General features: G+C 40.6%; 1 protein-coding gene and 1 pseudogene across 2 annotated transcripts in view; one reads left to right on the forward strand and one right to left on the reverse strand.

Moving 5' to 3' along the window:
- The window catches only part of LOC311593775 (high mobility group protein B2-like), a 529125-nt pseudogene that overhangs the window by 384267 nt on the left and 132544 nt on the right, over positions 1-12314 (forward strand). The window lies entirely within an intron of this gene.
- LOC311593474 (olfactory receptor 4C45-like) lies at positions 4900-5820 on the reverse strand (the record flags this gene model as incomplete). The annotated part of the gene is made up of 1 exon (XM_084774815.1): positions 4900-5820. The coding sequence occupies one exon, from the start codon at positions 5818-5820 to the stop codon at positions 4900-4902; it is 921 nt and encodes a 306-aa protein (XP_084630941.1).

Below are 12314 nucleotides of genomic sequence, written 5' to 3' on the forward strand. Positions count from 1 at the left end.
CTTTTTGAGACTGAAGCCGGCCACTATGAAAGAAAATCCCTGACCCAGATGGCTTTAGTTATTAAAATCTCCTAAAATCTTACAGAAGGACTGTAATAGCACTTCTTAAACTCTTCTACAAAATTAAGAAGGAAGAATACTTCAAAATTCGTTTTATGTGGCCCTATTTTTATTCTTGTTTTTTGAATTTTTTATTTTAATTATATTAATTCATTCAGATTACAACTAAATTGTTATCACATCATTTGTAGCCTCCCATTCCTCCCTCCCTCCCTCCCGCTTTCACCCTATTCCCCTCCCCTAGGTCTATGACCGAGGAGGACCTCCTCCCCCACTATATGGTCATCTTGGTAGCCTGCTCATTCTTTCTTTGAGTGCCACCAGGCCTCCCCACCAAGGGGAGGTGGTCAAATATGGAGCACCAGAACTCATGTCAAAGTCAGTCCCCGCTCTCCACATAACTGTGGAGAATGTCCTGTCCATTGGGTAGATCAGAGTAGGGGTTCAGTGTTTACTATTGTATTGTCCTTGGTTAGTGCAATAGTTTGAGCAGACCCCCCTGGGCCCCAATCCACCCACCACGATGTTCTTCTTGTAGGTTTCTAGGACCCTCTGTGTCCTTCTATTTCCCCATCTCCTATATTTCTCTTATCTAGAGTCTCAGTAGGATGGCCTCACATCTCTCCCAATCTCCTGGTAAGGGAAGACTTTCGTGGGACATGCCTTTTGGGCTAGTGCCCAATTATAAGTGAGTATGTACCATGCGAGTCTTTCTGCTTCTGGGTTAACTCACTCATTATGATCATTTCTAGTCCCGTCCATTTGTCCACAAATTTTGAGATTTCCTTGTTTTTAATAGCTGCATAGTATTCCATAGTGTAAACGTACCACAGTTTCTTTACCCATTCTTCAACTGAGGGGCATTTAGGCTGTTTCAAGGTTCTGGCTATTATGAATAAGGCTGCTATTTCTTCTTCTTTTTTATTTTTCACTTTACATCCTGATCATAGCCGCCACCCTACTCTCCTCTCAGTCCCACCCTTTCTCCTTCTTCCCTTATTCTTCCCTCCCCTACTTCTCAGAAAAGGGGAGCTCCCCCCCCTACCTATCCATCCCAGCACAACAAGTCAAGTCAGAACTGAATGCATCCTCTTCCACTGAGTTTGGACAAAGCAGGGAAAAGTGATCAGAAATAAAGCAACAGGGTCCATGTCAGAGGCAACCCCTGCTCCCCTTACTTAGGGACCCACATGAAGACTAAGCTGCTCTCAGATGCGGCCAATAACCTGTATCAAATAAATACACTACACCACATAAACCAAAGAAAAACTAAAACTCCAAACAAATAAATAGGACTTCTGGGTAAGGTGGCAGATTGGTGGCTTCTCAGTGTGTGCCAATGAAAGGGAGAGTCAGTAACTAGGAAATAATAAGAGTGAAGAGACTTCCCCAATGAGAAACTGAATAAGATTGGAAATCCATGCAAGAAGTGACATAATAGCAAAGCAAGGCAAAATGAAATAAACAAAATCCACATGGTAGGGGGGGAACCTGCCAGCAGGGCCAAGAAGAGGAGTCCAGCTGCCAGCTCAGCCCAGCCAGCAGCTTTGGGGCAAAGACTAGTAACTGAAGCCAGCTCTTCCAGAGGCAAAAGAGGAAAAAATGTACAGGGTTCCAGCACTGTAGAAACCCAATCCAGAGTCCTCATTCAATCTCTAGAAAGTGCTGAATAAGAGATATGGGGATTTGAAAAGAGAGAGTCCCAATGCCCACCTGTTTTCTCTTCTGTCATAGTCCATAAGGTCTAAGTGTTCCAAGGTTTCTTGTTCTTTGCCTAATAGTGTCCAGTTATGTGTCTCTGTGTAAGTTTCCATCTACTGCTAGAAGCAGCTTCTCCAATGGTGGCTGAGTGAACATACTGCCCTCTGGGTATAGCAGAATAAAATTAGGAATCATTTTATTGCTGTGTTCATTCCTGGACACAGTGGGATCTTATCCAGTCTCACGTTTGTGGTCACAGTGACACCTTACTCTCACAATAGGGTTTGGTGAAGGGCTTGTTCTTGTTTGCCAGGGGAGTCTGGCCACTGACCATATGGAACATCTTTCCTAAAATCATAACCCACTGTGTTGATGTCCTTTTGCATGAATTGGTGTCGTTTGTGACTTAATCAGTACTTAGCCGAGGCTAGGTCATAAGCCTTTGCCTCCGGCAGTTATGGCTAGTGCTGGACAGTCACTGTGCACTAGGGATATTGTTAGAAGTGACAGCCCAGCATCCATTGCTGTCTGGCGAGATCTTTGAAACGTGAGCACAGTTTGAGCAACTTTCATAATATTCAACTGGCATACTACTTGAACAAAAATAACTTATTTCTTGCTATTTAAGGACACGTAATTCTACTTCCTTTTACTGAAGAACTGGGAAAGATGGAGCAGGTACAGAATAAGGCAGTTGTTATGCATTCACAGTGCTAGTTAATGCCAGAGATAAGATGACACATCAGGCCTATTTAGCCCAAGCTTTATCATTTGTTATTTTCTTTCATGAAAGTCAATTTCCTCAGTGTTTAACAAAAGAGTTTTACTTATATCTAGTTTGTTTTTAAGTGTGTGTGTGTGTGTGTGTGTGTGTGTGTGTGTGTGTGTGTGTGTGTACACATCACTGTCACTGTTGAGTGACTTACTCTATTATTTCCCACCTTACTTTGTGAGTCAGGGATCTCACTGACCCTCGAGTGCACTCAATAGGCAGAGAGTTCGCTGGCCCGCCCTGGGATCCACTGTCTCCAGCTTCTTATACTGAGGTCACAAGTGCTCTCTCCCGTGTTTGGCTTTTATGGGAATTAAGGGTCCACACTCAGGTTGTCATGGTAAGCACTGTATACAGGAAGCTGCCTCTCCAGCCTCAATTCTTTTATTTTAAGCGTAGGATTTCATATTTGAAGGTATAACAGAAGAGCTTCTGAAAGGGGGGTTGTTGTTTGTGTTGTTGTTGTTGTTGGTGGTGGTGGTGGTGGTGTGTGTTCTCATCCAAGTGAAGTGGAAACGCTCTCTCTTTGTGGTTGTAAGTAAAAAACACCAGGACACTGGGAAACCCTTATAACTTAGGAAGGTATAAAGTATATTTGATGAGCACTTTTTTTTGAAGGCTTGCTCTAGCTTCATGTACAGTTGTCTTTCTTTTAAAATATAACCTCATTTAAAATACAACCTGTAGTGTTGAGCATGTATAGTACCAAGTATATTAGTGTTGATTAATTTCACACCTAGAACAATAGAACTGTGTGAGTTCTTGGATCATTTCTCTTCAGAAGTATTTTCCTGACAATAACATTAAAGTTTATATTTTATGAATGCATTGGTATAATGATGAGTATTGTTCAAGGAGGATTTAGATTATATTCATTTTTCTTATTTTAAATAAGTTGAGTATTGTAGTGTTTCTAAAAAAACATTGTGGGTGTGACTGTTCTTTCTGAGTCTTAATGTCACTCCCTCTCATATGTGTTCTTAATGTGATTTGATATTTCTGCCAGTGGAAGAAAGAATGTCTTAAAGAAAATGTGGTGTGCTTCAGCAACCATACTGTTGAAGCACAGTATGGGTCTGGTACCCCTGCCATGTTTGGTAGTAATTGTCTCACAGTAGGCATCCTAGTCATCTGGCCTTTACAACGCTTCTGTCCCCTCTTCTGCAGTGTTCCCTGAGCGTTAGGCATAGGGATTGTGTTTAGGATGTACTATTTGGGTAGATCATCTCACGGACACTTATCCTTTGCGTTTTGACTAGTTGTGAATCTCTGTATTAGTCTCTATCTGCTGCAGCAAGAAATAGCTTTGATGAGAAGTGAAAGCTGTACTTATATATGGATATAAGGAAAATTATTTGGGACAATGTTAGAAGCTGTATCAGTTTAGCGTAATGAGCACACCAGTTGACATGACAATGCAGATGGGGGAAATTCACAAGGCTCCACCCCTGGAAGAACTATGAGCAACCAATGGCTGCTGGGAGAGTGAGAGGGAATTAGTCTTCTTCAGGAATGACTTCCTAATAGCTTTTCTAACACCTAGTAGCCATCTCAAACACATGTTCTTTTGAGCAACACTAGATGAAATCACCGTGTGTGTGTGTGTGTGTGTGTGTGTGTGTGTGTGTGTGTATACATGCATGCATGCACAAACACCAATAGTAATTATAAAAAAAAATAAGTAGTTGAATGGAAGATAGAGAGAAGTGGAAGAGTAAAAATACAATATTCAGATAAGAAATTCTCAAATTAATGAAAAAAGAAACTGAGATGGGTATTATGACAGAATAACATTTAGCTATAAAATGAATGATATTTAATAATTTGCAGCATCCTAGGTTGAACTGGAAGATGTGACATAAGAGAAATAGCCAGGCACAGAAACCCAAATGCTACATGCTCTCACTCAAATATAAAACCCAAAAAGGTTTATTTCACTGAAATGGAAAGTAGAACAGTGGTCATAGAGACTAGGAGGACAGGAAGGAGAGGACTGTTGTGGTGTTGGAGAACAGGAACCAAAACACGGGTGCATCAGGTGAATACATGCTAAACACTGGGATGAACACGGTTAACAGCACTTTGCAATTATAATGTATCTTAATAAAGAACTAGAAAAGAGTTTAAAGGCTCACAACACAAAGAAACAATGGTAATTTAATGGGTTGGAAATATTTATCACTATGATTTGGTCATATCTATATGCATTGCCACACTGTACTCCATTCAAATATAAAATTATTGTTCCACAAGAATGTGTAATACAGATAGGATATAGTTCCCTATCATCAATTTAATCATTTATGAAGAACAAATATCTGTGAAACAGCACTGGACATTGTTTCTAAATACATCAATGACCAGGTTTACATGTCACCATCTTTTCTGATTTGACTCCAGAGCTTCTTCATAACCTTTTTGACCTCCTCATTTCTGAGAGTATAGATTAAAGGGTTCAGCATAGGCGTCACTAGGGTGCAGAACACAGTCACAGCTTTGTCAGCGGGGAAGGAGGTCATGGGCCTTAGATACAGGTATGAACAAGGTACAAAGAATAAGACAACAACCGTGACATGAGAGGCACAGGTAGACAGCGCTTTGCGACGCCCTTCTGAGCTGTGGTTCCTCAGGGAGCGAAGGATGACCACATAGGAAGCAACCAGCATAGAAAAGGTAAGCAGACACAGTGACCCACTGTTGGCAGCAATCAGTGGCCCTAGAGTGTGAGTGTCAGTGCAGGCCAACTTCAGGAGTGGTATTAAATCACACATAAAGTGATCAACGATGTTGGGGCCACAGAAGGGTAACTGGGCTACAAATAACGTTTGTATTCCTCCATGGATGAATCCTAATACTACAGCAGAACCCACCAGGAATACACACACATGTCGACTCATGATGGTCATGTAGTGCAAGGGCTTGCAGATGGCTACATAGCGATCATAGGCCATAGCAATCAACAAGATGATTTCATCTGCACCAAAGAAATGCTCAGCAAAAAGCTGAGTCATGCAGCCATTGAAGGATATGATGCTCTCCTCAGAGATCAAGTCATAGATCATTTTGGGTGCTATGGAAGAAGAGTAGAACCCATCTATGATGGACAAGTAGGACAGAAAAAAGTACATGGGAGTAGCCAGGGCTGGGCTGATGAAGATGGTGACTGAGATGAGCATGTTGCCTGCCAGTGTGACCAGATAGATTACTAAGCACACAATAAATAAGAGTTTCTGCAGATCTGGGTCTTGGGTCAGGCCCAGGAGGATGAATTCTGTGACATTGTTCATACTTTCCCTTAGGTTAGCTCAGGGTGTGTCCATGTGGTTACCTGAAAAAAAAAAAGATAAAATGTTCAGGTAATATTTTAAATTCTCAACTAAAATGCTTGGTCATCTCATCATTGCATTTGCTAAAATAAAAACACATTTGTACTTCTGCAGTGAAGATCACGTTGCAGGTAATTTTGAAGATGAGAAGGAATAGATTAGCATACTACTAATACTTTATTATAATACTTCAACAAATCGAAGTCCAATTGGTTGTTGGATGAAGGTTAAACTTTTTTGTTTTTAAATCCTGGGAATAATCTCAAGCAAGACCATTCTTTTATTGTTGTGATTTGTTCCTGTGGAACAGATATCATGAATCTCAACTTACTTGAAATTATATTTGTGCATGGCTGCGAAGGTTAAAGGTCTATGAACCCAGTGTGCACGAAAGTCAATGGGACGCCAACAAACCAAAGCCCGAGTGAAGCCTTGGTGGATGTTAGGCACCTGTGTTCAGAATGTGCGACTGCTCTGTATTACATGATTTACAAAGATGGGAGACAGAGACAGAGGTACAGGGAAAGTTATTTCCTTCCCGAAGGGCAAAGGAACATTAAAAAAAAAACCCCAACATACTGAGTATAATTCTTTCTAAAACAGCAGCTTTTATGTCTGACTTCTCACGGCCCCTCCCTTCATCATCCCTTTCTTTGTGTTGCTGGATGCATACATATAAAGTGTACAGAGTACCTTTAAGTCTTCATAGTATTTCCTAATTTCCCCCCAGATGTTGAACTGTTTCTTCATTTAGGATTACGTTCAGGGTTAGGTAAAGTTCTGCTGGGTACTCACTGTTTGTAAATGGAGCTATATGAAGTGAGGGAGCCTAAGAAAATATACTTTCCATTTTTGGTATACATCCCACCACAATAAGTGAATGTATAGTTTTCACTGACAACTGGTAGAAATGTGATGCTATGCAAAAATTTTTTTCTTCAATTCCTGTACATGTGACTTTCACTAGCATGGCAGTGCTCTTACAGAAAAGGAGAGATTTCATTTCTTCTCTTTTCTCTTTCTGTCTCTTTCCACACCTGCTAAAACCCCCACATAATTTACTTCCCATAATATCTAAGTTCTGGATAGAGAGGTCTGCATCAAAACCCCTCAGTTACAATACAAATGAGGGAAAACACAACTGGTTTTGAGGATGGCTTATTCCCTGAGTGCTTTCCTTCTGCTCATGGGTCCTCTAGATGGGCACTTTGTGGTTTGTCATTCTCAATGCATGTATAACTTAAAAGTGGCAGCACGGAAATTGTAAGAGGTGAAAATCCTTCACGCTCTTACAAACAAGACTTCAGAATCAGTGTATCTAGTGAGACTATTGGCCACGGCATTTAAAATGTGACTTCAGTCACTCTCAATATCACTGACAGGATTTCCTACAGATTAGTGTTATTGTGTTTCACTCATTCGTTTTCATGCAAAACATTACAATTTGAGTCACTATATGATTATAAGGTCTACTTCAGTAAGAATAAACCAGCTGTCTAAATCAAGTGAATCTGTTTAAAATTTTCAAGAAAAAGAAGTGTAGTTTTCACCAACCTGAGTGTAGTTGACTGTAGCGATGTGTGTTTGTAGATTTAGTGCAGGCATTGTTTTCCCCCTCAGGGCACATGCCGCACAGCCTTCAGTAGACTCTTAGCTGATGTCTCTCTCAACAGTTCTCTTGTGTGGAGGCTTTCATTTCTTTTGATTCCCATTGTCACAATCTACTCTGAAATGAGCCATTTTAGTTATGAAAGTTTCATGATTCTGGGCTTAATTCCTATGCACTTTGTCACCGAGATATGTTTATAGCCGTATGTACTTACATATACATGGAAACATTATATTTCAAATTAAAAGCCCTCAAAATATAGCCAAATATCTCAAAACAGAAAACATTTATGCATTCCAGTATAATGTGTAAGTGGATAGATTAGCTTGATTAGACCTGGTTTTCTCTATCTTTTCTGAGTACTTGTTTTGCTTCCTAGTGGCCCATGAACATTGTGCAGAGAGAATTTCTTTCATTCTTAACTCAAGTTTTTCTTTAACTTACCTCTGTAGAAACTCACCAACGTCAAGTAGTGTCTCTTAATACATCTCTAATAATTGGCCCACAAACTCCCTGGAATTTCTTCTCCCTTGCTTCTAAGGTATTGTTTAAATAGGTTTTCAGAGTGCTATAGATCTGGTAATGCTTTGATCATAAACACCCAAAGGACTGATCATTCTTTCTGTTGAAATCTTTTGCCAAGACAGTAGCCAATATCTTCTGCTTAATCCCACTTGGCATCTGCAAACATCATTAGCAGTGGCTAGTTTTAGAACTGCAATTGGATTGGCATTTAATAGATATTGACAATGCAGTTTAGGATACACCCTGAGTGCTGTACTTTTGAAAACCCTTTTATTAAAACTTTCTATATAAACTTCTTTTGCTAATTGTAGCTTTTTTGATGTTGGCCTAGTATGTGGAATAGGTTTAGGTATAGTTTAGAATCAAGAGAATGGATTTCACTTAAAAAGCATGACTAGCCTAAAGAATATGGTTACCTAAAGATTGCAATGGCAGTATTCAAGCATGTGCAATTGTGACATTTTCATTAATGGCCCATTTAGCCAACAGGATGATGCAGGGCTTTTAACTACCATAGATTGGACCAAAATTTTAAAAAGCCAGAGATGTCATTTTTCTTCAGTGTGATTACCTACCTTACATATCCTGTGTAAGAGGGGTAAATGGATCTCTCTCTCTCTCTCTCTCTCTCTCTCTCTCTCTCTCTCTCTCTCTCTCTCTCTCTCTCTCTCTCTCTCTCCCTCTCTCCACCACAAAGAAAAGATACCGATTCTTCTATACCTCTAGTGGAAGCCTCCTACTCCACCAGGGATCAGGCTAGCACCCTGAACTCCAGAGACCAAGCAGAAGCCTCCTATCCTACCAGAAGCCATGCCAGAATCCTGAAACCCAGAAGACCTTTGCCCAGATCTGAGGCCATGCACATCTTCAGAACCCCACCCCCCAACTTGGGTGGCAACCCCCTGTTGGACCAGATGCCATCCAGGCCACGAGAAGTCTAATCCTGCTTTAGTAACAGTCCTCAGCTCACTTGCGTGGGGCCTCACTTCACTGTGTACCTCAGCTTTCTCCTGCTCAATGGGAGCCGAGCCTCCTGGCCCTTGCAAAGGAACCCAAGGTGCTCCCTCCGTGTGCAGAGCTCTGCACAGCTCAGCCCTAGCTGCTGACATGGTGCCCATGTGTTCTTATCCTGAAACTTTAGAACTTGAAGTAGGCAGTGAGGTGGCTTTTGTCCCTCCTGGATTGATCACTCAGAAGTTATGGCTAAGATAAGAGAATGACAGCTCTGCCAGTACTCTGGATAATGCTGCAAAATAACCAGAGGTTTTGTTTTTAAGTAACCTAACCCGTGTTCTACATTCGCCAGCAGGTGCTTGTGTAAACATGGCCTCAGATGAACAAGATCTAGGGTTAGTAGGAGATGAAAAGGTGATGTTCATGACTTAAGTCTTACTGGCACCTTCCTTCTCCTTCCTTTGGTACAGGGGCTGGAGTGCTGTTGGTCTTGGAGCATTTCCCAGTATGATGATGACGTTAGCAGGGATGACATTCAGGGCTATTTCCCCCAGGATTCCTTGGGCAGAGGCCCATGTAGCTAATCCTCAAGAAGACTGGAATAGGATGTTTTGAGCTCAGGAAGGAGTGGCCTTTCTTTCAGATGTGAGGGACATGAGGGAAGGAGCTTAGGGAAAACATTCCCTACTCCCTTTCTCCAAATGATGGACCCCCAATAGCTCAGGTCATCAGACAAGTATGGTCCCCTAATTCCTCAAGAGAAGCCTGGGCCAGAAGCTCATTGTTTTCCCTTATCTGAAGGATAATGGGAAACTACTGGGTAAACTTGGATCTTCTGGAGATTTTTTTTTCCCTTTGGTTTTTGAGACAGGGACTCTCTGTGTTAGCCTTGGCTGTCTTGGACTCACTTTGTAGACAAGGCTGTCTTCAGACTCACAGTGATCCACCTGCCTTTGCCTCCCGAGTGCTGGGATTAAAGGTGTGTGCCACCACACCTGGCTTCTGGAGATTTTTAAAGCCTTTTTACACCATGATAGATACATTTTATTTTTAAGGGTCACCACTGGAAATGAGAAAAGCTTCATTTATTTGCTGGCACCATTTTTGTAGAAAAAGGACAACCTTGACACATTTGGGGGCTTTTAACATACCTTTTATGACTCTTAGACCTCTATTTTCATGTTTTAATGTTTTAATTAATTTTTTTGTTGCTTTGTTTTGTTTTGTTTTGTTTCTTGTAACTGGAGTGGTGTATCAAATGTGGAGAAACTGTCTTGTTTCAACAGCTTGTCTCCTGGTTTCTAATTTTTACATGCAAAGATGACAGACTCCTAGAGTTTATCTTCCTGTTTGATTAAAATCGTGTTTCTCAGAGCACTGCCCCTTAAGGGGAGAGGTCCTGTCAGAACACAGAAGAAGGGGATGCAGGCTATCCAGATGAGACCTGATAGGCTGTGGTCAGACGGTATAGAAAGAGGTCCCCACCTGTCAGAGGTCATGGGGAGGGGAATAGAATGGAAAGGGCGGGAGGGGGATCAGGAAGATAAGAGCGAGGGGATTACAATTGGGACGTAATGTGAATAAATAATAGTAATAATAAAAATTTAAAAAATCAAAAAAGTCCATACTTTAAAAATTGTATTTCTCTAAAAATAAATACAGAAATAAATAAAAAAAGAGAGAAAGAGACTCTTAGGCGTGCCTGCAGGCCAAAGATAGCCTACCACGGGCTGACAGGAGACAAACAGAGCAGACTAAACAGAGCAGAACTGGCTAACAAAACCCACAGTTGCCACTGCCTCTAGCTTGTCCCACCTACACCTGCCTTGGAGACACAAGAGTGGAGGAACATTTCCTTAACAACGTTCCCCACCCCCCAAACCTTCTGCAGTTGCACACACACTAGCTTGGCACATGTGCTTCTCTGGACCAAGGCATTTCACAGGTTTCCAGAGCTCGTGCAGTGATTCTGTCACTGTTCTTATAAAACAAGGGGGACCATAATGGTGGCAAAAAAGTTTAGCCTCAGCCAATCCCCGCTCAGGACAGGTGGCAGTATCAGGGTCCCCAATGCGGGGAACCACTCCCTGCATGCATCCCACAACTAAAACTTGTTGGTATATAACAAAATGAATAATTAATTTCTGCTCTGAGTAGGCTACCAGTCTCTTAAGTGTGGAACTTCCGCGGGAACTGAAAGATAATTTAATTAGCACTGAATAAATAAACAAAAAGAACAAAATAATTATTTAATGCTCAGCACAGCCTGCAGTTCACAGGAACTAATAAAAACTCTAACACACACACAAAATTAACTAATGCCTTTAATCTCACCACTCGGGAAAGTGGCAGAGCAAGGGCTACACAGAAAAACTCTGTCTCCACAAAACTAATAAATATATACCTCTATAAAAGAATATATTTTAACTCCTTACAATCTCATTCTAATTTTTCATCATAAAGATGTTTCTATATTCAATAATGATATTTTTCATCCCCTTTGAGGGAAATCAAAATGTAGCAGACCTAAATAAAAATTAGACTGCTAAACTGCATCATTCTGTGCCTATGATAACTTCCAGCTGGAGAACAGAGACTACAATATGTTGGAGAGAAGCTTCATGCTTATGTTAACAGGAAAGGAAAAAGGCTTTGGACTCTCTCTGTAATAATAAGGATCAGTTATGACAGGGAGTGGCCTCCTGAATATCTTGGCTACAGACACAAGGGGAAATGAAATCAAGAAGACCAAATAGGACAGGAAATATAATCGCAGATCCCTCCAGATGGAAACAGTTCTAAGACTGACTGAGACATAAAACTGTCGCTTTCCAGAATATCAACTATACATGGCCAATAAGTCTACAATAGCCTCAAGACTTATCACATCATTCTTTTATTTTATTTTTTAATTTTATTTTATTATTAAAATAAAATTAATTTATTATTTATTTATTTATTTATTATTTTTTACTTATTTATTTATTATTATTATTTTTATTTATTTATTATTAATAAATAAAATAATATTTTATTTATTAATTAATAAAAATAATTTATTATTTTATTTTATTTTATTTTATTTTATTTTATTTTATTTTTAATTTGTTTGCTTTTTATCCCAATTGTAGTGACCTCCTTCATCTCCTTCTCCCTCCCAGTCCTCAGAAAAGGGGAGCCCTCCTCCTCTATGATCTGACCTCAGCCTATGAAGTCTAATCTGGACTGCTTGTATCCTCTTCCTCTGTGGCCTGGCAAGGCTGCCCCACCAGGAGGAAGTAATCAATGAGTGGGCACCGGAGTCCATGTCAGAAGCAGCCCCTACTCCCCATATTATGGGACCCACAAGGAGACTGTGCTGCCTATC

The sequence above is a fragment of the Acomys minous genome (genome assembly GCF_964271855.1).
Source record: "Acomys minous genome assembly, chromosome: 3".
In the NCBI taxonomy this organism is placed as follows: Eukaryota; Metazoa; Chordata; class Mammalia; order Rodentia; family Muridae; genus Acomys; species Acomys minous.